The 25,328-nt window shown below is 35.2% G+C and overlaps 5 protein-coding genes across 5 annotated transcripts; 3 read left to right on the top strand and 2 right to left on the bottom strand.

The window, feature by feature from the left end:
• Positions 1–602: 602 nt before the first annotated feature.
• Positions 603–3,425, bottom strand: LOC113496078. Its single transcript, XM_026875178.1, has 4 exons — positions 3,030–3,425; positions 1,873–1,964; positions 1,180–1,287; positions 603–783 (listed from the first exon to the last, which is right to left on the bottom strand). The coding sequence occupies exons 1-4, from the start codon at positions 3,223–3,225 to the stop codon at positions 658–660; spliced, it is 522 nt and encodes a 173-aa protein (XP_026730979.1). The 5' UTR covers positions 3,226–3,425; the 3' UTR covers positions 603–657.
• Positions 3,426–6,832: 3,407 nt separating this feature from the next.
• Positions 6,833–7,171, top strand: LOC113495888. The gene has a single exon (XM_026874884.1). It carries the CDS (start codon positions 6,833–6,835, stop codon positions 7,169–7,171), a length of 339 nt encoding a protein of 112 aa, XP_026730685.1.
• A 1,359-nt stretch (positions 7,172–8,530) lies between these two features.
• Positions 8,531–8,884, bottom strand: LOC113495887. Its single transcript, XM_026874882.1, has one exon. It carries the CDS (start codon positions 8,882–8,884, stop codon positions 8,531–8,533), a length of 354 nt encoding a protein of 117 aa, XP_026730683.1.
• A 3,351-nt stretch (positions 8,885–12,235) lies between these two features.
• Positions 12,236–13,566, top strand: LOC113495921. Its single transcript, XM_026874921.1, has one exon. The coding sequence runs from the start codon at positions 13,096–13,098 to the stop codon at positions 13,429–13,431; it is 336 nt and encodes a 111-aa protein (XP_026730722.1). The 5' UTR covers positions 12,236–13,095; the 3' UTR covers positions 13,432–13,566.
• Positions 13,567–15,860: 2,294 nt separating this feature from the next.
• LOC113495886 lies at positions 15,861–23,609 on the top strand. The gene is made up of 2 exons (XM_026874881.1): positions 15,861–16,273; positions 22,703–23,609. Exons 1-2 carry the CDS (start codon positions 15,876–15,878, stop codon positions 23,079–23,081), a joined length of 777 nt encoding a protein of 258 aa, XP_026730682.1. The 5' UTR covers positions 15,861–15,875; the 3' UTR covers positions 23,082–23,609.
• Positions 23,610–25,328: the final 1,719 nt, after the last annotated feature.

Here is a 25,328-nt window from a genome sequence, read left to right as displayed (position 1 = left end):
CTAGTAATAACTTTATTCCATGTTTCTAGAATCCATAGGAATAAACCTTAAGATACGGTTATTCCATAGAACGTTTAATCAGCAAGTGTAATATGTGATTACAAATACAAATCTCTTACTTAGAACCTGTCAATGAATTTTAAGCGTGACCATTGATACCATCATAAAATTATTTAGGATTCTGTAGTAGAAATCTTGGCTGTCCGCATCTGCTAAGAAAACTTAAAGCAGTGTTAGGTGGGAGGGAGACAAACTACGCGTAGAGTATCATGCTGTCTTGCTCGTAGACATGCGATTCTGAGAATCCTGGGGTCCTATCACCAAGTCTATGCTGGTTTTAGACCAGCAGGTTGTCAGAGCCGATGTGAAATCTGTATGTATATGTGTAGTAATCGCGGTCCAGGAGGTAAAGCCTGATGATAGACAGACGGACAGTAAGACAGCCGTGTCTTACTACTTAGACAGGTTAGGTTAGTTTAGGTTTCCGTTTTTGCCCTTCAGGCGCCAATTTTTGGTTACAAATTTCTTTGATTTAGCTATTGCGAGATGGGTACCTCGAAGTAACTGCTACAACAAAGGAGTTTTAATTAAAAAAAGCTTTTTTTTTGTAAAATGGAGTTGTAATTAATATATGTTTACTAGTTTAGTATTTTATTGTTATGTACACAAACGGTATTGGTTGTTGAGATCTATGCCTGATATGTCTTTCCTTGCTCCGTACACCCAGAACATGTATTTCAGTGACGTCACTCTGCTCGTCACAAACGATAACATTATCTTCTCCTGAAAAAATAAAAATAGTTTACTCGTTAAGGAGGTACGGTGTCACAAACAGACTCACAGAGACATGCATTGCGGCCAAACTTATAGCAGCAATCTGTTTTTTAATTTAACTAGACCTTGCACTAATTTGTTCTTATACTTAAGTCCTGATGAAATCTTGCCACTCAATTTTGAATTATATTTGTCCCGCACATCAGAAGTTTCAATTTACTGCAAATTACTGGCATAAGTGTAACCATCTGTATTTCTCTCAAAGCCCACAAAATGCAGTGGTAATGTCGAATGGATTATCATTTAGTTATGTACCTTTCATTTTGCTTTTTATTTTATTTTGTATTAACAGAATTAAAACGAATATGGTCCTTGAATACGGAAAAAATAGTCGATAATTCTCACCTGTAACACCCCTCCATCAATGATAAACCCCTGGATATCATCACCATCGCTGTAGAGGTACACCCTGAAGCCAGTTATTATGTACTCCTCCACAGGAGGTAGACTCATCTGCAAATAAAACAATTGATTGTGAATAAACAAACTAACGCTATCTCCTAAAATAAGATTGATGCAGCATGCTGTACGGATAGCAGAGTGGTTGAGGTCACCACGCTGAACCCTCTGTGCGCGACGTGTCGCGAGCACGACAAGCGTTTGTGTGATCCACGAATGCTTGTCCTTAGTCTGCATGTCTTTGTGCTTGTGACTTGAATGTATGTGGAACCTTCCAATACGAGGATTAAATTCCTTACTGCGGTAGTAAGTCTAGTATTAGTACTGTCCAGATTTAAGAGTTCAACTTTTAGCTTTTAGACTTTTTTAGTCTTGAGACATTTTCGAAACGAATTCATCAAATCCGTACTGAGATTAGCGAGTTCAAAAAACAAAATAAACAAATCAGGTACTCTCTCAATCTTAATGCTGGTGATTTTGTGAATCAACCTGCAGGTGTCACTTTATGGCAAGTGTGGAAGGAAGGTTCAGATTTACACCTTATAGTGCGCTATCATGCTTCTACAACTATAAAAGTCTTACCTATAAGCTGTGCAGTAAGACCCTCAGTATATTAATAAATAGTAAAAAAATAATTACCTCATCTCTAACTGGAGGGTAGCTCAAAGTTAGGTTCACATCTTGTTCGTTGAACGTCCAGCCTTTGGTCCCGTACACAATTAAATGGCTACCTAAAAAAGAAAAAAAACTATAATTCAAAATCTATGGAATGATGATCAAAAAAAATGTGGAAGACTTAATTACTTCTTATGGGACTATTATGTCACGTGAAATGGAAAAAGGATCAAGAAAACTGGTACATTCTGTCCAAAGTCCTGAGATAACAAACAAAAAAGAGACGAATCAAGAACTTCCTCATTCCTCCATTCTTCATTCATTCAAAATAGATATTTTTGTAAATGTCATGAGCTGATGAACTGTCTAAGGAAGACCTACATTTTAATTTTAATGTGGACCAAGGCTTTCCTAATTAAAATTTATATTCATAAGGGTATTAGAAATATAAACCGTGTAAGTTTAAGTCTTTCCCAAAAACAAGAAGTACTTAAATAAATATTGTTATTTTGAACTTTTGCTAACTTGCTTACCTATGGGTAGTCTATGGGTTAAAGTTATAAAAACGTATATATTATTTAAGTAAATTTATCTGACACAAAATTAAGTGCTAAATCGTTAATCGATTTAATTACCAGACTTCATTATTATCACACAACGCATGTATTTGATTAGATATAAACAATTTATTTGTGTAGTTTGGATAAAGACAAGAGCAAAGTTTGTGCCATTATGGCGTTAAAAGATATCAAACGAAATGTTGACAAACTGTTGTTGGTACTACAATGAGACAAATTTAGGTTCATTTATGAATTTTAAAGATAAATAAGCATCATTTACAGTAAGCTTTCGTTGAGGTTAAAATTACATGATTTCATTAAACAAAGAACGATTTTAATTGAGAGAAGTCAGCAATGAAATAAAATTAATTTCATTTTTAAAATAATACTTTTTTTAGAGTTTCTTTATGAGCTATAAGTAAACTTATTTTGCAAAGGGTTGGATTTAAAACACAATGTTTAAATCACAGACAAAAGTGATTTGTTTTTGAATTTGCACACAAAATTTTGTATCCAGAATTAACCTTTAAATTATAAGGTACATACCATCCCAATGTTTTCAAATATACAAGATGTTTACTTTATCAATAAAACAAAAGCACTTGTTAAAATAAAACATACCTTCAACAATAGAATCGATTGAACAGTAAAACTTATTCACAGTCCTAAATACAGTGGCTGGCACTCTCCCAGTCTTTCTATCCCATTCCGAGTCTGCCTCACTAGTATAAGATGACACCTGAGGCCTGATTCGCTCACATTTTACGAGAAACACATAAACCAAAAGAACTATCGAAACTCTACTGATACCATTCATAACGACGATATTCACTCAGACACTATAAAAACATGTCATTTATATTATAAAAGGATTACGTTTTTAATTACGAATATTGGCGATAACTTATGGTATACAGCCCACCGCATTTCAATTCCTTTTGTTAATCAAGAACGCGCTTATTCCATTGAAATAGAGACGTTTTTGAAGACTTTAAGGTGACGTGCGGTCGACTGTATACGACGAAATTCTGTGATAAATGCTCGCAAATCGATTTCGTTATCATGTTTTGATAAATATTTACTCATCATATATTATATCGTGATAAACAAATACTTATTCCTGCTGTGATTAGATTGGATGTTCTGGAATTGAAATAATTGCTTTTTTGGAAATCATTTTGTGAGGTCACAAGATGCAAACATACATAAAAACATTAATATTTCATTGTATTTCTTTGAACGATTAAGGTTTAAAATAGCATGATTTTGGTTTCGTGTTTCTAACCATTTTTTTTTAATAATACTTTTTGATCCTTGGACTATCTTACGTTATAAATTATATAATATCAAGACCTACGATAAATTATAATCCAATTGAAAGGAAGCTTGTCATCGTGATAAGAATTTAATTTGATAACTATATTAATATAGGACGTCACGCTGAACAGGAAAAACTAAGAATATTATGAAAAATCTAAACAAATTTGCATAACATTATGAAATGATGCAACGGTTTATTTATTTATCGGTCTTGCTCGTTTAGTTTTAGTTTTCTCGATTACTTTCGACTAGTTTCGGAGTCAAACGGAGTCGGATCGCGAGTAAACCGTTGCATCATTTAATAATTAATGATTTTCAAGATAGTTATTACAAAAATATAGCAAAACATTAATCGTCATCCTGACTCTTTCCCTACTGTTTTGGGTTCGGCTTCTAGTCTAAATGAATGCAGCGAGGTACCACTTTTTTATAAGGAGCGACGGCCTATCTGACCCCCATAACCCTTAGTCAGACTTTCCAGCTTCTGTCGTCTCGTAACGACTGTCACAAATATCGGACTGACCTTATCAAGTCTAGCTTAGCTATGCTAGCGTATGGATCTTAGTTATCTGAATAAATAAATTTATTATTATTATTAGCGACGGGCTTAACAACCCTTTGCATAAAAACAACAAAGCTAGGTTAAATATGATTCGTCATCATCAGACAAGCCTGTTTGTTTTTTCTCTATCTCTTGCCTGTTGCATCAATTCTCCTGCGCAGTAATTTGTATTTGTTTCCATGGTGCCTATTATAATGCTCAGACCACGCAACTATTCTTTACTGGCCTTGCCTGAAGCTCGCACCGTCTCACACACAAACTCTCTGCATCCGCGCGCTCACTCCACTCAATTCCTATGACGTCAGTATCTGTATTTTTGTTTTTTTTATAGATATTTAATATTTCAAAATATATTAATACCGCACCGTAACGGTTCACTATAATATCTTTATAATAACTATCGTGAGACTGATTCCTTATTAAATGATGTAACGGTTTACTCACGCGTATTTATTGGGGGTGCCCGAACAGTTTCGGACCCAAGTCGGTCTCTAGTCAGTTCGACTCGCAAGCCCGCCGCGTCAGGTCATAATTAAGGTCTCCAGTTGGGTCCGAAACTAGTCGGGCACCCCGATAAATACGCGTGAGTAAACCGTTACATCATTTAATATCAATACCAGCCTATATACATCCCACTGCTGGTCATAAGCCTCTTCTCGTACAAGAAGGTTCATTCAACATAATACAGCAAATAAAAGACACCAATTCATAACCTAAATATCTTTCATTCACTCTCATATCTTATCCATAGGATTGAAACCCGAAATCTTTATGACACGGAATAAACGGGCACATAACTTATCCCGATCTACATAAGTGAATAATTAATAGAACCTTCCAGAACTGGTTTGTTCCAACAAAAACGTTTCGAACACCCTTTAGAGTTAGGGTCTGTGCTCACGAACCTTCTTGGTTATTTAGACGCGCGTTAAAATGCGTGTAACTTTGTGCGACTGGATTTTAAATAATTTTCAACAGATTAAGAGAAGTTTATTGTAATTTAATATCTGTTGAAGAATTGAGCAAGTTGAAACAATTCTTAGTTTCGTTTGTACTGAAATAAATATAATTGCCACAGGAAAATTAAAAAAATGCAATTGTGTACAATCCTTTGTAATACTTAAAAAAAAGAAAATACTACCTATTGATGCAGATTCAATATTCATTTCCAAAAAGCTTTCTTGAAACATCATTACATCGATAGATCTAAATCAAAATCAACTAATGTCTTGTCAAATTAGTTACAATAATATTATATTCTCGTTCATTTTTCTACCTTTACGCATGCAGAGAATCTGCATAAATTGAACAAGATCGTCGCATCGCGGCCCGTGTGCCTCGGCCCTAACTTCGCTCTCTCATTTCTCTCATTATGGCTACTTAAACATTATTATAGGCCATTATAATCACGGTATAGATGTGGTAACTTATGGACCCCACTTCGTATTTATGGTCGGTGATAATGCTTGTTTATGGTATAAGACTTTAATTATTTTATTCTAGTTTATGAATATTTTAAGTGAGTGCGAAGTGGTTTTTCTAGTCAGGTGGTTTTTTGTTCTGTTTTTGTTTACGTGGTTAGTTTTTATTCTTGGGTTACTGAAGTAGTTAGGTGCTTTATTTTGAGTTCGGGGTTAACCGCCTTGAAAAGGTTCGACTTTATGGAGACGACAGGTTAAAGTTAAGTGACTAAGCAATATGAGATAACAGACGATTTAACAAATTAATTTCACTTGGCTCTGAGTTATTATGTTGAGTCGTAGCTGAGCTAGGAACCGCAAACTTTAGTTATATATAGCAAAAGTCAAAGCACGTCATGAAATGAGACTGTTGCTATGCAGGCCCATTAGATAATATTGCAGTAGAAAATGTGAAGACTCCGTGAGGTTTGATGGGACATATGGGATCTTGAAATTGAGACAGTATAAGACAGGGGTCCTTTTTAAACTAAACCTCCTTGAATCTTCTTGAATATAAGCATTTTTACCATAACAATACAAATAAATAGCTAGAAACTTATGCTAATGGCTTTAATAAAAGTTTTATATTTATTGCAAAAGGATGAAACGCCTTACATGTAACGAATAGCAATATCCACTGAAGCTACGTTGCTATAAGATTTACAAAGTTATGGAAAGAAAACACTCACCTGCTATAAAGTAAAAACTATTAAGTAGTTTCAGTTAAAAATAATCTATAGACAAACAAATTCGCGAAGAATAAATGTAATCTCATTTATGATCGCACTTCGGTGTTTATAGAGACAATAAAAATACACCATCTGTGATTTTATTTTTTTAGCCAATATAGTTGGTAGCGCAAATTTATTACATTTACCTTTCAAAGGCTAATACTACAAATTACCCAAACAAGTTTCCGGTGTTCCAGCAAAAGACAAATGGAAACTTCCATCATCTATCGAACACTGATGATATCACATTACAAATAACAAAAGCGATTAATCCTTCACATTAGGTCCACTATAAAAACGTATAGGATTGAAAAATGACTACACACGCATAGTACACAAAACGGACTTAACATGACTTCGAAACTTGTAGTAATTTGTTTACTCCTAACGTTTGCTGCTAGCCTGGTACACGCGCGAGGAAACATCGCCCTTGGGAACGCATCAAGCGCAGATTTAATTTTCCATGAGATTTACGAAAGATACTCATTCCCGTTATTAAAGAGAAACGATGATGTGAAAGTCACTGCTCAAGGTAGAGAGAGGATAAAAGCCATAAGAGTCAGTGATTTGAATGGGAATGGAAAGAGTTATATAATAGAAGGTGGTATCGGCAGTCAAAGTGTTACTATACGGCTGGAGAGCAACCGCGGTGAAGGTTATAAGTTTTTGGTTGAAGTTTATGCTAGATAATTGTTAAAATAAATGTTGTATACATTTTTGGTTTTCTTTTTCGATGGACGGAGAATCAGGTCCCTAGTGGGCTAGCACCTACCTGCCTACTTCATCGCAATAGCCTTTTCCCAACTATGTTGAGGTCGGCTTCCAGTCTTACCGGATGCAGCAAAGTACCATTTGTTTACAAAGTACGACTGCCAATCTGAGTTCCTCAACAGAACCACCTAGGCAGCACGGTATCCCTTAGTAAGACTTTTTGTTAGAATTTCTAGCTTCTGACTACCTGTAACGACTGTCAAATATGTATGAATAACAGCCGGGATCCACAATTTAACGCTTCGAATGATTCAGTTAATAAATCCTTTATATAAAGGTTGGTTTCAATATCCTGTCAAAGAGTATTTTTAGTGGGTTTTCTTTCTAAGGTTTATATTCTATGCTAAGGTTTATAATTCGATACTTTATAATATTAGACCAAAGTCATCCAACTCCAGAGTCAAGGCTCGCAGACCAAAAGAGCGTCAAGAATAACTCGTTGTTCTATTTATACCAATAAAAGTACTAGATATTGTTCGATGAAATTCTGAATGACTCAAGAAATACTTGGACCGCCTGGTTTTATGGTTCTGGACGTCTGTAAGAACGTTGACAGAAATTAAATCGAATGCAGAGTTACTACACTTCAATATTCAGCAACATTGCCGCGAAATGAATATAGGCGCTGGCAAAAAAAACAAACGTCATAATCATCTAGATATTAATTTAGTTGAATTTCTTTTCTTGAAAAAAACCGCACTCAAGTCCTCCGCACTCCTTATGCAAAAACATCCAGACTCATTCGTAAGTCACATAAAAGCTTGTCCCACGCGGGGATCAAACCAGCACCTCGTACACAATGGATTTGGAGTAGTGACCTTTATCACTCAGCTATCAAGGAATCACATAATCTAAACGGGCAAAATAAAACTTCTAAAAATGTGTTATACGTAATGACATAATTTATTTGTATTGGATGGTTGAATTACAAACACAGAAGTACACTTAATGGCCTGTCGCAAAGGTTACTGTATAATAATATTTCGACAAATCCTGAATAAATTTTAACTCCATTTTCACAAATTATCACTGCATTCCATGGAAATATACAACTTATAAAAAAGTCCATACAAAAGAACAGCTGATAAAACCAACATTTTCATTACTGACACGAAGGATTTCTTTCATGAAAACAATCATTCTTCACTTATGACTAAAGACTAATCAAATGCTTTGTACAAGTCAAAATAATATTAATAACGCAGTACAAAATAACACAATGACACAACACGCTATTTAACGAAATAATAAATAGGTATATAAAAGAACAACAACAAATCACTTATATCTATATTGGTAGGCGTAAACTTCGACAAGAAACTTATATCCTTCACCTCTGCTCGCTTCCAAATGTATTGTGACGAATCTCTGTCCAATACCACCTTCACTGATGTAGCACTTTCCATTGCCTTTTAAGTCATTGACAACAACAGCCCTGATAACCTCGTTATCCTGAGTTTTGACAACAATATCTTCACTTCTAATAAACAAAGGAAACGCGTATTTCTCGTGAATTTCATGGTGAATTATATGGGCCCCATAGGGGTCCCCTAGGGCAATCCGACCACGTTCTACTGTGACCGATGCTGCTAGAGAAATGAAGGCGCAGAGAACTAAGATTTTTAAAGCCATCTTTGTGAGTTTTGATCGAAGTGTGGTTATTAATTATTTGAGTGGTATTTATAAGGAATAGTTAATGTTTAGAATACTTAGTGGTGAAGTAATTAGTATTTAGCGGTAATTTGGTTGGAAACCGGAATGATAAGTTGATGATAGTTTTTAAGGTGATGTTTCTAGAAATTTTATGCGGGTAAATTTAAGTGAAGTGAATGAAAGAAGGTGCAGGTTTGATCCCGTCACCGCCGGCAGCTACCAATGTAACTTTTACAAAGTTACATATATTTTCTGAACCATTCTAAGATACTACTGATAAATGCATTAGATAAACATTTTGAGACAATTTTGGATTTGAAACATTTTAATCTAAAATCTCCAACCCGCTTACAGTACCGTGATGATCAAACTCAAACCTATATAGAAACCTGTTAAGGTGCCCATTTAAAGGCAAATCATATTTCTACAACCCTTAACCATAATAAAACTCACTCAAAATATGCATAGTGATGATAAGTCCGGGAAGTACGGAAAAGTCACGTGACTTTGTTACGTCATTTAATCAATGGCAAAATAAGATGCTCTTAACCAATTACTATCCCATTCAAGACCAAACTAAACAAACTCGAAATAATTAAGCTAATTAAAATCTCCGCGAACGCGCAATTAATACGAAATCATTATCAAATATTTGCTCTTCTCAATGGCCGTACAACGAAACGAGAGATCCATTTCGTTAATTAGTTTACGCAAAACTAACCGTATCTATTACCACATAAGACTCATATTAGCTTATTGGTAGATCTTTGGTCTGACCTCTTGAGTGCTAGATAAACTTACGGAGAATATTAAACAATAACACTAATATTAAGGCTGTTAGTGGAAGTCTGAGTGTCTTAAACAAACTGTTGAACTAATTTTCCAAGATCTTAATATTAATTTCAAATGAAATCTGCTTTTAATATAAACTTCGCGGATATTACATTATAATAAAGGTTTTTATGTATAATATTGAGAATCTTGAATAATCAAGGTCAAGTTTGAGGGTAAGCAATTGATAAGAAAATTTTCGTTGTAAAAATTAACGCTGTTACGCTTTTTAAAAGTCGTATGACGTTACTTTTCGAATGAATATGTGTTGCTATATCGTAGTTATTTATTATATATTTCTTTTTCATTTTTTCAATTCAAAAACAAACTTTTTATGCCATAGGATGGGACCCTTGTAGTAAACTGTTTCCATGCGTACGTAGCATGCATGCATATAACTAATTAATTTTATGACGAAACCTAGCTCACTACTTAAATGGTTTTTAATTACATTCCTAACAACTTACGCTGTGATTCATTACAATTATAGGAAATAATTTAAAAATGATTAATTTCGTAATCTGTCAACATTTAGCGACTGTCGATTACCACACACCACTCAATTATTTGGAATCCAGGGCCCCAATCCGGATATTTACAATGGCCGATGAATTAATGAAATTTGGCTTAAAATGACAATTTTCGTGTTCTGTCAAGAATTTTTCTACACAATAATTGGAAATTCAGTACGGGACGGCACACTCATGGTCAATATAATTAATTTCCAATTATTGTATTGGCAAAATGCTTAAGAGAATAGGAATAGTTTCGAATTTAATCCAACTGCCATTCATTCATCGGCCATTGTTAATAGCAGAATCAGGTACCAGGTATTCTTAGAATAATAAAATAAGTCAAAAACTGACTTTTGAAAACCACATATGAAATAAAAGTTCTTTTTCAATTATTTCCGAAGTCTATTCAAACATAAAACGCCACAAATACCACGCATAAATATGTATGTATATATAATAGGTATTTTAGATGAATGATCGGATTCCAAGAAAACTGGTATTTATCTAATTGGTTCAACATGACTCAATCGTCATACAATAATAAACACATACATAACTGATGTCATGGCGGTACACAGAAACGTCACTTGATGGTATAAAGTTATGGTTGAACAGAGACAAGACTCTACATCGTGTATAGCGCTGTCTTGCTTGCAGAACTGCAAAACATGGTGGAATTTACGGCTCTTTAACAACTGGTATAATTTAAGTTTGAGATGTAGTGATTTTAGTCTTGAAGGGTAACTTTTGCTAACGCATTAGATCATAATTCTGTAATGATCTTGTATTCTAATACCAACGACCAACGCAGGCCACCGCAGGCCAATCTTACGTAGTTTTCCGTTTTTAATATTTCTAAGAAAAAATACCGTATGGAACCACCCAATGGCAGAAAAAAGCTTAGGACCTTGTTGTAAACCTACCAAATTAGTATAAAAGGAACACAGAAAATCCCGTTCTTAGGACTGAATTAGAGTAGCAATAGCAATTACTGCGACACGAGATTTTTACTAAACCTTTTTTTCGAAAAAAATATACTAAATTATCCAAATAGATGGAAACCCCATTATTTAATACTACTCATATTTAGCCATCCATAACTTTCCTAAACAAATAATAATACATTATCAATTCTTAGTAAGCAATTGTATCACAACTTATCAAATTTTAGCTTTTAAGAGGCTTTAAACTATGAGTCTTATTACAAAGGAATAAGGTTGTTTATTTGCATATTTATTATCGAAGAGCTGATATGTTATGTGACCCCGGTAGCCTTGTGTGATCGTGCTCGGCGGTTTCAAACAATATTAGGGTTGGTTTACATGCGGATATAAATTATTGAGTATTTATACATATTCGTTCACTTCCAATTTATGAAAATGACAAGTGACGTGGTTTTTATATTCCGCACCTAAAAAAATGAACCCTATTATTATCAAAGCTCAGCTGTCTGCTGCCTGTCTGTCTATCTGTAACCAGGTTGAATCTCATGAACCGTAGTAAAACAGATGATTTTACAGGTTAAGATTCTTTTACCGCCATCATCATCATCATCAGCCTTTAGTAGTCCACTGCTGGACATAGGCCTCCGTTAACCACCTTAGCAACAAATAATTAAATGAAAATGAAGGTTACGACAGTGTTGCGAGTCTGAATCGCATTGGACCGGTCTTTTATATTGTGCGTTTGATTTATAGCATATATCTAAGCTAAAAATCAACGTTAAGGCTTAGGGAAATATAACTAGAATACAAGTCCACACGGACTACAACAATTTACAAATAATTCGAAAATATATAATAATTAAGTAAGTTTCCGATGCAAATACACCAACCAACAAAGCACTACTAAATTATGTTGGATATGCCGGCTAAACAGCCGTCAACATTTCTAATACAAAATCTCGGTCATGTAAACACCGTCTAATTAAACGAACAATTGACCTTTACCACGAAACATCATTCACGAATCACAATCAGTACACCAGTGAGACAGTATACAGTCAGACTGTAATACGAGACACTCAAGAACCACAAAATGTTCAAAATTCTCATATTCTCAGCTGTCATAAGCGCAGTGTATTCCAAGAGTGTCATTGTGGGTCAGACTTGGCAACAAAATGGTATTCGAAAAGTTTACGAAACGACAATAGACGCAAACGCAATACCTCTTTTTAAAAGAGAGAAGTATTTCAACTTTGAATATCCCGCTGGTGATCAGAAAATTAAAGGGATTGCCATTAAGGACATGGATAATGGATTAGCAGAACCTTCGATCACTTCTGGAGGACTCGGTTTTGGATTTGTCAATATTAAACTGAAAAGCGAAAGAGGATCGGGTTTTGTCTATGTTATAGAAGTTTATGCGTAGAAATTTGGACTGTAAACATGTGAAGATAAAGAGGATTTTGTGTAGTGGTCTAAATGACAGTGTTTTTTTTATTTGTATGTTATTGAGATTGCATTCTGCGTATGAGTATGTGCCATTAAAATAAATGTGTAAAGAGTTTGTATATTTTCTGTTTTTGAAATGTGTCATATGTGATTGGTTCTCGCTTATTTTGAAATTTAGAACGATAGCAAATATTTTTATTACTGATCAGAGACCGGATGTTCTGTTTTTTTTTTATTTAAAAGTGTTTGCCATCAGAATAAAATAAAAAGTCCGGGAAATCTTTCGTTAAACTCCATGTAAACGCCGTCGCACATCTGAGCTAAACTACTAGACACTTGACCTTTCCTTCTTGCATATAATTCTATCTCAGTCACACGGTAGCATAAAACAATCAGTTGGCAGTCCAAGCTTCGGTTTCGTCGAGTCGACTGGTCTGAACAACTAGCAAAGATGTATAAAATAATAGTAATAGCTCTTTTTATAACCTTAGTACACGGTAACAGTGTGTTTGTGGGACAAGTGTACGACCAAACAGGTTTGGTTCGCAAGGTCTACGACAAAATGGTTGAGACGACGGGTATTCCTCTTTTAAAGAGGGAAGAGGAGGTGTTTTTCGAGTACCCAGTAGGAGACCAGAGGATCAAAGGGATAGCCATCAAGGATCTGGAGAATGGAAAGGCTGAACCATCAATCACCCGCGGCGGACTTGGCTTCGGTTTTGTGAACATCAAGCTAAAAAGTGAAAGAGGTTCCGGATTTAAGTATTTAATCGAGATCTACGCGTGATGTGTGCCTGGCTGTTAATAATACTACAATAACAAAATGCTGGTTGTTATTATAAGTAATACTCAGTGATTATCTCAGTGTTCTAATTTTGAAAGACGCATATTGGTTATTTAAATTAAATGTTTGATTTCGTAACATTGGTTTTGTTTTACATCTGATTCATTTGAAGGTTTTTACCCGGAGCCTTACTAAGAGGTTATGCATATCATAAGGAAAATAGCTGCGTTGTGTGTTTTTTATTATACATTGCTTGGTATAACCTTAATAAGAAAGAGTGTGTTATCTCCAAGTACGCAATGGTTAACGAATAACAAACTCACATCACGATGATACATAACTATCAAGGTTTTAAATGTGTAAAGGAATATCATTTGTAAATAAGGCCGAATAAAAATTAAAACCAATTTCTCAGTAGCCTAAAGTATAGTTAAATATAATATTATTATAATAATATTATTATATATGCATCATCTTATTACATTGTACTGTATACCTATTACATTTAGCAAGCATAGATATAATAATGCAGTGTCAATTTTTCATTTGTAAGTCAAATTACAGCATAATATGTGCATGAAGTATGTACAAGTAATATCATAAATCGTAAGATACACAGAAGCAACAACAAACAAAACGTTTATAAGTACATTTCTGTCGAGATTATAGTAAAAAAAAAGGATTCACCTTCTCTCTCTCTTTAAATAAAAACGAACGCACTAAGGAACTTAATCCTTGTGTTAAGGGGGGTTCACATACACTCAAGTCATATGCACAAGGACACCCAGACTCAAGACAAGCATTCGTGGATCACCAAGACGCTTGTCGCTGCATGTGATCAGCAGGCGACGCAACGCTCTCATTGGGTTTGGCGTGGTGACCTCAACCCTTTATATCAGGAGACGGAGATTTCGTGACTTCATTTATGCAATAAAACCGTGACATTTTCAATGGTTTAATTTCGTTCTTAATACAGCAAGTATAAAGAATTAAATCGTTGTGTTGGTCTGAAGAGGTTATGTTGACGTTAAGTGTAGGTAAGTATGTGATCTTCCTGAGCAATATACGAGTCGACTTTGAATCCTTTTTCCATTTCGTCCAGTGTTAAGGGTAAGAGCAATTTAGAAAAAAGATTTTTCATTTGTTTTATTGTACATGCGATTCTCTTTATCTCTTGCTAGCTAGCCATTTGACCCCAAGAGAGAGAATAAAAAAGAGAATACCTTGATACCGGCAAAGAAATTTCTTATCTCAGGGCAAGCTGAACAAAGGATGTAGGTATACTTTCCTTACTGTTTGATCTTAATACCCAGAGTATAATAAGTATGTAGGCAGTGTCTAGATTTTTAGAACCTAAGAAGTGCTCGTTGAGAAAGGGTTTTGGGTTTATAAGTTTAACCCCAGATACATTTTAACTAAAGTTAGTGGTTGGAATGCGACTACAACTAAATTAGAACAATTGATTCTAATTATAATATGTAAACAGACTAAGATCCAATTTTAGGCATGAAAAGCAATTTACATCCAAAATTATTAAGAAAATATGGCAATTGAGTTAGTAAGTCATGCCAAACTTATCTGTCAAGAAAGAAAAGAAAAAAAGTGCACAATTTGAAACTATGACAGGTTTTTTTGGGGGATTCTGTCCCAGAACTACGGCAGTGTAGGTTAGAGATACAAGAAACCTGAATGTAATAATTAGTGAACCCAGTAGCTCTATAGTTTTATTTTAAACCCCGCCAGTCCAGAAGAGAATTCAGTGCAGGCCTTCGAGTACAATAGATTATTATGTATTAACCAAAAAGAAACACAATTTATAATAATATCTATAACCAGCACTGGCTCCTCTTTACGGAAACACGAATAAATAACTAAACAAAACAATAGACAATCCATCATTATAAATAGCAAAACCAGAAGGTCCTGTCACCAGCTCAAATAGACTGATGATGTTGTTGAAGCGAGACAACACCAGCAACCGTGAAGCGCCTTCTCGCTTCCACAGTCGCAAATCTTACTTTAATAAACGGAAGAAGAATAACAGGACCTGGTAAACAAATCACTTCATATCGTAATCCAATTAACGTAAATTGTCATACTGAGAATTGATTTGTCGTCCATCATTTGTCACAACCTACGAGTTATACCTACCTATTTCTAAATGAGCCGTAAACTAACGAGAGTTAATCCCACTAATGTGCGAATGACGATTCTATTCAATAATACAAACAACAATTGATCATATAACTGAATTATTTTTACAACACCTACGCTCCTTAGTCATTCGCCATAACACATGGAAAACCTTATATATTTACACATTCACACGTAACTGCAAATTAACTACATACTATTAGTACCATGATCTCATTGATGTATCAGTATATATACAACCTCATTCGAGAACACCTTCATTTTTAAACTGATACTTGCCAAACCAAGTCAAAATGTATTCGAAATTATTTGTGGTACTAGTGGTGTACTTAAGTGTCGCTGAATCGAACGATATCATTAATGGGTATACTAACGCGAGATCCAAAAAGATTTACAGTGAGCTGAAGGAGGCTGGTCCAGCGCTATGGAAGAGAGACGAAGAGGTGGTTGTTAATACAACATACAATGACGTTATCAGCGCCATTTACGTTACTGATTTAAGAGAAGACCATAATGGCGAAGCGTATATAGAAAGCGGTGGAGTTGGGTTGCGAAGTGTGGTGATTAGATTGAAGAGTCCTAGTATTCTGAGAGGCTATAAGTTCCAGGTTGATGTGTATGCCACGCCTATGGGTGAGGGACTTTTTCATAAAGGCGGCGGGTATTATGGTGACACTCAGTATCCTAGGAAGTTTTGATTGAAGACAACCCTGGCCAATGCCCTCTAAAGCAGCACTCTTGTAGTTGTGCAAAAGAGATGCCGCTCTACATTGCATGCGGTCTCTTTCACACCTGCAACAATTTTACTTTAAGAAGTAATGTAGGCCCATCCTGGACTAGACCCTTTATTAGTGAACCCTAACACCTGATAATTCACCTTCTGCACCAAATAATGTGATTATAATTATTTATTTTGATTTATTAAATTCGTTACTTTTTTACTTAAATTTGTTTTATTTGGTCTCCTTATACAGCTATAATTATATTCGTTTTTGTAAGGCGTTGGAATCCTCATTGATACCAACCTCTTTGGGGAGGAGGTGTGTAGATTCAGTGCTTTACTGACTAAGCCTGAACGCTATACGTCTCCCGATTTGGCTGGGGCGTGGCAATATATTGCAATTCATCACGCACCGATCGCAGGTCAATTTAAAGCCTGAGTTTTTCATAGTTATTTTTCTTATTACCTTAAGGCCAATTTTCAAAGGAAGACTATTGCAATTGTAAAAACGGAAAGAGTACTACACAATCTGCAACAAAGGACTCTCACTACAATAAGGGTGGGTAGAGGGGATGCTCAGATCTATCAAGCTTTGACTGCTATCCATGCTGGCTATTCTTTTTAACTTCCCGGATAGCCGAGTGGTTGAGGTCACCGAACCAAATCCACTAAACGCATCATGTTATATGTGCGACTATTATAAGCGTTTGTGTAATCCACGAATGTGCATACGTCCTGAATGTTTGTGAAAACCCCGCGACACAAGTGGGTAATAGACCCATTTGTACTTCAACTTAAAAGAGATAAAAAGATGTTTTTGATGTATAAGTATTACAAACCAGTGCTATACATAGAAGTATATTAACATCAATCAACTAGATGGTTTATGCAAACAAATATTATATTCTTAGAATATTCTGAATCAGGTCTAAACATATTATCTTTATCAATCAACACTCAGGTAGGAAGGAGTGTACAAGTTGTTTATGAATTATATAAAGATCACGTGTGCCATAGGCTTCACTAGGTGGGGTACCCTCATGGACACCCGCTCCCTTGGGGGAGGAAATGGGTAGTGTCAGACTCTTACTGACTAAACCTGAATCACCGTGCTAAGTCATCCGCGTTTTGTGTCGGTGTATGGCAATGCGTTGCAATTCTCCATACAGTGTCCTGCCGGTCTTGCGGGACATAGGCCTCCGCTATTGCACGCCATCGAGTTCAGTCTTCGGCTACTCGCATCCAGCTCCTGCCAGTAACCATAGGCTTAATAGATTTAAACTACACCGTGGGTCTTGGGTACCGATTGAAAGTTGAAGGCAGCGTACTTGGGCAAAGATCTAATCGAATAATTTGTTTTGAACAGGTTACGTCTGTTACTAGAACTGCATAGCTAAATCTACTTGATCAAAATGAACACTTTTCAAAGGATTTTTTTTGTTCGATTGTCGTACAGAAAGGGTAAAAATATAATCGTCTGCTATCAGGCTGTAATTCGTTATCCTTTATAGCTAGAAAACTAAATACTTCGTAGGTGATGCTTTTCTGTTGCCGTATTATCAAAAAATACTAAGAATATTGTTAGAGGTTAAGCAGAGTTTGTTACGGTCATCAATTTTTTGGGTAAAACATAAATTTGTTGGTAGCCACAATCTTCGTAACACAACCGATTATATTTGGTAATCAAATACTAATAAATAATTACTACTGATACTAATCAAACTGTTCTCAAATAATAAGAATTTACAACTACTACATTTTTAAGTATTATTTTGGAAACAAAAAAACATTATGATCTATTAAAATCCCATAGGTTCACATTTTACACCCAGTTGCCAGTCAAATTCTATCTTTCTTTTATAAAAAAAAAATGACACCCGCACTAAGCAATTTAATTCTATGAAAACCAACCCCCGTTCCCTGAAAGGTAGTGACGAATGGCTCCTCAAATAGACCACTCTGTCTAGCTGTCCGAATAGCAAGGGAATTCAAATTGAAGGAAGTCCAAGAAATCTCGAGATGATGAATAAATTAGCGCAGGATATGATACAGTGACGAAATTCAATTAGGGACAATAGCATGGCTCATAAGATGACAAATCTTGTAATTTACTCCAGCCCACGTTTTCCTTTTGATTTTACGATCTTATCTGTTTTGTGTTCTAAACTAATTAACATAAGTATTATTATAGAATATCATTGTTTTCTTGCGATTGAGTCACGGAAATGTGAGATTATTAGAGCTTTGACGTAATAGTTTGAAGTCTTTAGATGTATGTAATGTTTGAATGTGCAAAATCAATACTAAGCCTTTTTTTGTCTATCTACTATCTATTTTGATTATAAGATTAATAGACAAAACACATTACACTTTTAGAGAATCTTGTTTTTTTTAATGTATGTAAAACAAAAAAATGCAAGGAATAGAAGGCCTATGAATTTATTTATTTTACTTTTAGTGAACAATATCCTTTCTCACGCTTAAAGTGAGTAGATTTTCTGTTTTTATAAAATCTCTTTGAAGAATTACCCAACTGATTAATTTAGGTCACAGACAAAACACCGCTTAATGTCTAAAAGTCATTTATTTTAATTATACTACCAAGAACTTCTTCATAAATATAGTATGACGGCTAGCACACACCTTGACAGTTGCACTTACATGAAAAACATTACAAACTTCATGTCAACCAGTAAAACCTTATATACACAAACAAATACTCTTGGATAAAGAAAATTTCCAATCCAATTTCCTTATTTGCCTTCTTTTTTTCTTTCCTCAGTCAAATCGTGGTGGCCTTGGGGTTTTATGCACGGATTTGTATGCACGAGGTGCAGGTTCTATCCCAACGCAAGCCAGTACCAATGTCTTTCAAACTTGTAGATATGTACTTTCTTAATTATTCGAAGACACGACTGAGAATCGGTGAAGGAAAATATCGCGAGGTAAACAGCGTTCCAAATATTGGAATCTGAAATCGCCCGCAGTGAGCTAGTAATCTTCTTTATACGAGAAGAGATCTTTGCCTAGCAGTGGCCCAGTGGTGGTATATCCTATGAAACATTATAATATAAATAATGGTACAGCAAACTTCGTACCGTATAAATCTGTATAATCCTTAAATAGGTTAAAGTTGATTTATTGACGTATTGATCTATTGATGAATTGATTTAGATTCACTTAACAACGTTAATCAGAGTGTGTAATAAAAGACGAGCAATCATATCTACTGAAGCTTATTGCAAGTTGTCAATTTCAGGCATAGGTTAAATTTTCCTCGTACTTATTTTTGATTTTAGCACGCAAATTCTAGAATGAGTGCAAAGTTGAGAACTTGGAACACAATTTCAAAATATCAGTGTCTATTAAGACCAGTGGTTAGTGGCCCTGACATCTAAACCGGAGGTCATGGGTTCGATTTCAACCCAGGGCAAATGTTTTTGTGATGCGCAGAATCATCTGTCCAGTGTCTGTATGTATTTTCAAACATGCTAGTATGTTAAACAGTTGTCTCGTACTTTCAATAGAAAGGATAGATGGCGCTGTGTGAAAGTTATGGAAAATCATTATAGTTTATTTTAAGGATACGAGTTACCTTCATACCTTCGAGGAAAATCAAACGCAATTTCTATACAATAACAATAATGTAAAATTTCCTCTTAAAACGGAAGCTGTTGTTTGAGCATGTCTGCTTGTCTGTTGATCCGTGACATTGAGCATGTGATGCGACGTCACTTGTCCGCTCTGTGATGGATACGCTCATTGTCGGCTGTTTGTTTTTGAGGGACGGCTTTATTCAAAAGAGAGACAAGAAATATATTAATTTAGCTATATTTTTCGTGGGGCTCGTGGCTCTACTTCATCTACATAATTTCGGTCGGTGTGTAGATGGGTGACCATCTATGTCGTAACCATAGAAATCTAAATAACAAGGTAATAGAAGTGCCAACGCCGCGTGACCTTGTCGCCACACTGGTGTCTTGGACGACACCAGCGCGCGAACTTACGCTCAGTCGCTCGCGGAACGTCGTCACAGCAAGAACCACTAAAAATGGTGTTTTGCGGCGTTTCTCAGGCTGGAAATTCATCTGCATCGTGTAATAACATAAATAAATAGATAACATTTTATCGGTAAGTAAATTATTGCAGTAATATTGATGTTATTGCAAAATTAAATTTCAAAACATAACCTTCATTATAAACCATATTTATATCGCACCATCCTGCAACAATTGCATTCTTTACTAATCATTGCCTCTGCAGTAAGAGACTTACAGAAATGCACCGTTGTAAAAAGAGAAATGTATAACGAAAAATAATATTTATCAATGCCATCGTATTTGTAGTGGTACGGCCGCACAAAACTGTCGGAAATAGTGATGTGGTTAAGTGCGGACAAATTATCCAAAATTAACATTGTATACGAAAAGTAATAATTTTAATAGTCGTTTGTATTTGTGCACAGATTATTGAATATATTTTTATTTCAGAATCCCGCAGGTTGCAAATCAATACAAAAGACAAGTGGATGACTACCACGGGTAAACGAAATTGGTACCCTACAACTTAGGCCGAATATACACTATGAAATTAGTTGCATGCTTGATAACTTGCCGCCCGCCGCCGCCCGCGCCCCTCTCCATTTTTACGGCTCGGACCGCGCTCGCAACTGAATGTTTCAAAAAGTACGCCTTGCGCTATAGCATAGCATTGAATAAAAATTGCAATTTAAACTTATCCAAATCTCATAAATACCTATTTTTTTATTATGAACGTTTACTAGTCATTCGATACATGAACAGGGCTGCTTTTGTAAGACGACTAAAAAGTCACCGTATATACCAAACCTACCTAGGTACCAAGTATTTCTTAATAATATTTTTTTTTGTCAACCGACAATTAGCGATTTTTTTTTTGTAAGTGGGTACATATTATAATGTAATCCATAGAAGAATACAACAAAAAACATTGTCACTCATAATTTCGTCTTTCATTATATTTCGGATCCGTAGTCAATCCCTAGTGTAGTTTACGTAAACACTACAACTAATGCAAAAAAATGCAACGACTGTGTGAGTTAGTAAATCCATACAACGACAAAGTCAACCTTATTGCATTAGACGTACGGCCTAGTGTTGTTTGCTTGGTCTTCTCGATGTTAATGTTTGCGTGATTGCGTAGTTATTTGCTGTGAATGTGTTGAAGCCCCGCCCACCGGCGACATGCGTTTCGATAGATCGCCGCGGTATATGCCATTTCTATTACCTTGTTATTTAGATTTCTATGGTCGTAACAAATTTTCCCTTTTTTCGGAAGACACATTAAATTGTGGGTCCGGCTGTTATTTAAATATCTATCAAAAAGAGTCTTAACGTAAACTGTAGAAAATACATTATATATACTACATTTAATCTTCTTATATATATTTCCATGTCACGATGTTAGTTACAGTAGGTACTCCTCCAAAACGTCTTTACCAAATTTAATATACGTATTCTATTTAATATATCTATTCAGTAAGTCTGAGAATCGGCTACTATCAATCTATACCTACCCTTAAGTGATAAGGGTTCTTCACCCATACTTTTTTTCTTTTAATTTTTGGACGAAATTTTTTGTAATGTGGCCTTAATGAATAGGTACATAATATATGTATAACCCTCAATTTTTACTTTTTTATCACAAACCTTTTTTTGCAGCTATAAGCGCTGCCAATCCTAGAATTTTTTCAAATTTGTCGCGCCTTATACCATAGACTACAGCCGGTTTCCTGTTCACTCGCACCATAAGATTTCACTCACTCTCTATTCCTATAATTTTACTGCTATTTGAGTGTTACTCTAATATTAATCATGACTAGTTAATTCATAATAATAAAATTAATAATTTTAAGTGTATTTACATAATTCCAACAAACAACGGCTTTTGTGTGTATTTTTTTTTATAAAATGATATTTTTACAACTATTGTTTCAATTATACTTTCATGGTTTTTGTTTTTCATAAAACTAATATTTTCGCTTTAATCCTATATGTAGGTAAACGCCATAATTATAACTTTAACGTTTTCCATCACTCATTAATTTCATTAATTCTATTAATATGTGTTTTGTACAGTGAGCAATGCCAGGAAAATCGCTAAGGGGCTGATTTGAGCCATACGTGTAAATATCTTGAATATTTCCACACTACGGGATTATTCAAATCTAATTACCGTGACGAATACCAACACTATAATAACTTTTAACGGTGTGAAACTAAAATAAGAATTTTTCTTTATCTCAATCCGTACAATTAGTATACAATCGATTATTTTCACAATTTTCAACACTTAATTTTTCCTTAACGCATAAAGCGATCCACACTTATATATAACACCGTCCCTCAATTAACACTTTAGTGTAAATCGAACGAACAAAATGAAAACTCTTTGTGTTGCTATACTCCTTTCTCTCGCGGTCTTCGCGAGCTGTCAAAGCCACGACCTAGCCATCGGTCAGGCGACATACGGTGACGTCATCATTTACAAAGCTGACGAAGTGAAGTATGGATTCCCTTTGATCACTCGAACAACGATTATCCAGTACCCAGAGCCTGGACAGAACAACTATGCTATCATAAAGGCTATTTACATCAAGGATAACAATAAGGATGGAAGTGGCGGTTTCCCTACGATCGGGGCTGGAGGCGTTGGGCAGAGATTCGTGAAGATCAAGTTGAAAAGCCAAAGGGGCAACGGATTGAACTTCACTATTACCATCTATGGAAGATACGTTTAAAATCGACTAGAGCCTCTACTACGAAGATCTTAAATCAGGACTGGTGTGGTGGAAGCGAGATGATACTCGCTCAGTGTAGCGCGCTATCTCGTTTTAACATCAGCCTTGATTTAAGACCTCAAAGTAAGACCGCAAAATCAATGCAGAATGCCAACAGAATGAAGAGGAAAAATGTTAATTGGCTATAACTGGAGGCAAGAGTAAGCAAGAAAACAAAAACGAATCAATTGTGATATAATATGTACTTAAGGTTGGTTTAGAAAACTCTAGAATTTCGTTCTTTATTTGTTTTTTAATAGGTCAGTCAAGATACTGGCCGATTTGTGAAATATCAAAATTTTATTTGTAGGAATATTGTTTGTACATAATTATCAAATGTAAATGTGTAAATTTATTTTTAATTGGTTTAAGACACTTGTTTCCTCTGTAAAAGGTTTAAGTACCTAAATAAAATTCGTTTTGTTTGTCATTTTCACATCTCATTTCTCTATGTAGACTAAACTATGTAGAGTCATCTACTTTGCCAAATATTTTGTAATGTTTATACCTGTTAAACTGATTATTTTATCAATTGTTATTTAAATAAAGTGCACTTTAATATTAATAGGAAAATCTTTTGATTTACTATTTCTGTCTTCAAGGAAATCAGCTACAACGATCTGAAATGCAAATACTACGAGTTCCTCCGTGTTTCGGAAGGCACGGTAAATTGTGGGTCACGGCTGCTATTTATACACCTTTGACAGTCGTTACAGGTAGTCAGAAGCTAGAAAGTCTGACAACCGGTCTTACTAAGGGTTATCGTGTTGCCCAGGTAACTGGGTTGGAGAGGTCAGATAGGAAGCCGCTCCTTGTAAAATACTGGTACTTAGGTGAATCCGGTTAGACTGGAAACCGACCCCAACATATTTGGAAAAAGGCTAGGATGATGATGAGTATTTATTGTCTTGGCCAAAATGTCTTCTGTCTTTTACGACAAGCAGTTTTTTTTCAATACAAAATTGAACTCTACAAAATAATGTGAAGAACGTGTAGGTAGTATAAGACTATTTATTTACACTTGTAAAGTAATGTGGGCTATAATTGCGAAAGAGTAAGATAATAAAGTTCATTGATCCTGATAGAATACATGTCACCATATACATATTTACTTAATTTTATAATACTTAACACCATATTCTTCAGAAAAGCAATGAAAAGCGATTTTTAAATTAAAAAACGATTCGGCAAGGTTACAATCGTTAATAGTTTCGCAAATGCTGAATTTAGAGTGATGACAGCCTAAAGTCACGTGACTTATTGAAACGAAATATCACTTCTATTATATTTGAGCATAATTTATTGACGAAAACGTTTGTAGTTTTGTCAGTTGGCTAGGAGGTCTGAACGAAACTATTTGACCGTTAAATAAAGCCCCAGAAAACGTATTCGTATCATTTCCGCATATGTAGAGCATATTTATTTTTACAAAAATGACAGATGATCTTACACTAACCTTGTTTGAAATCTATAAACTCTTCACTTCAGACCAGCAGGCTTTGTTTGTCTGGTTATTATTTAACAGAGTTAAATATTTACAAGTTAAAAAACAAAAAATTATTAAATTAAATAGAAGCATCAAAAAATTCATCAGCGTCGCTGCCGGCTGGGAGTGTGCCCAAAAGGCTGGCAGCATTGCCACGTTGAATGGCAATGCTAATCCTCTGAGCGAGGTAAAAGCCAGCCTTTGGGTCACGAGTCAAAATCACGTTGGTTATTATTTATCACTAACTGTGGATTCAGCGTAGAACAGTTCCGACTCGGGTCACAACACGTTTTAGCTCTTGTTTCAGATTCGAGAATACCAAATATCAACTCGAATGAAAAAGAACTCCATTTTGTCTATAGATATTGTTTTCAGCCGACTTTTAAAAAGGAGGTTTTCAATTCGTCTGTATTTTGTTTTTTTTTTTGTTGTGTGTTTTTTACTCCAGAACTTTTTACTGGATGAACCGATTTTGTTGATTATTTTTTCAATTAATATACTTATGGTGTTAAGGTGGCGAGACGACCTTAACGTTACCGCACAGTCTGGTTCCATGCGGCCCAGAATAGAGAGTTGTGGAAGGATTTGGGGAAGGCCTTTGTCCAGCCCACTGTGTCTCACACACAGTTGGCTAGAGAAAAAAAAATACTTAACTGTCAATTGGTGTCATAGTCTCATTGCGTTTGGCTCAATAGTTTTCAATTAAAGTTGAAAAAGAATTA

Source organism: Trichoplusia ni, chromosome 7 (assembly GCF_003590095.1).
Source record: "Trichoplusia ni isolate ovarian cell line Hi5 chromosome 7, tn1, whole genome shotgun sequence".
Taxonomy (NCBI): Eukaryota; Metazoa; Arthropoda; class Insecta; order Lepidoptera; family Noctuidae; genus Trichoplusia; species Trichoplusia ni.
Note: the sequence above shows the minus strand (reverse complement) of the source record. Positions and strands in the feature narration are given on the sequence as shown.

Excerpts from the sequence above, each read along its gene's own strand:
- LOC113496078 (XM_026875178.1), bottom strand. The coding sequence starts at position 3,225 with ATGAATGGTATCAGTAGAGTTTCGATAGTTCTTTTGGTTTATGTGTTT. Across the intron at positions 1,965-3,029 it reads AATCGATTCTATTGTTGAAG|GTAGCCATTTAATTGTGTAC; the intron begins GTATGTTTTATT and ends TTTCTTTTTTAG. Across the intron at positions 1,288-1,872 it reads ACCCTCCAGTTAGAGATGAG|ATGAGTCTACCTCCTGTGGA; the intron begins GTAATTATTTTT and ends TTTTATTTGCAG.
- LOC113495888 (XM_026874884.1), top strand. The coding sequence starts at position 6,833 with ATGACTTCGAAACTTGTAGTAATTTGTTTACTCCTAACGTTTGCTGCT.
- LOC113495887 (XM_026874882.1), bottom strand. The coding sequence starts at position 8,884 with ATGGCTTTAAAAATCTTAGTTCTCTGCGCCTTCATTTCTCTAGCAGCA.
- LOC113495921 (XM_026874921.1), top strand. The coding sequence starts at position 13,096 with ATGTATAAAATAATAGTAATAGCTCTTTTTATAACCTTAGTACACGGT.
- LOC113495886 (XM_026874881.1), top strand. The coding sequence starts at position 15,876 with ATGTATTCGAAATTATTTGTGGTACTAGTGGTGTACTTAAGTGTCGCT. Across the intron at positions 16,274-22,702 it reads GACACTCAGTATCCTAGGAA|TGTAAATCGAACGAACAAAA; the intron begins GTTTTGATTGAA and ends TTAACACTTTAG.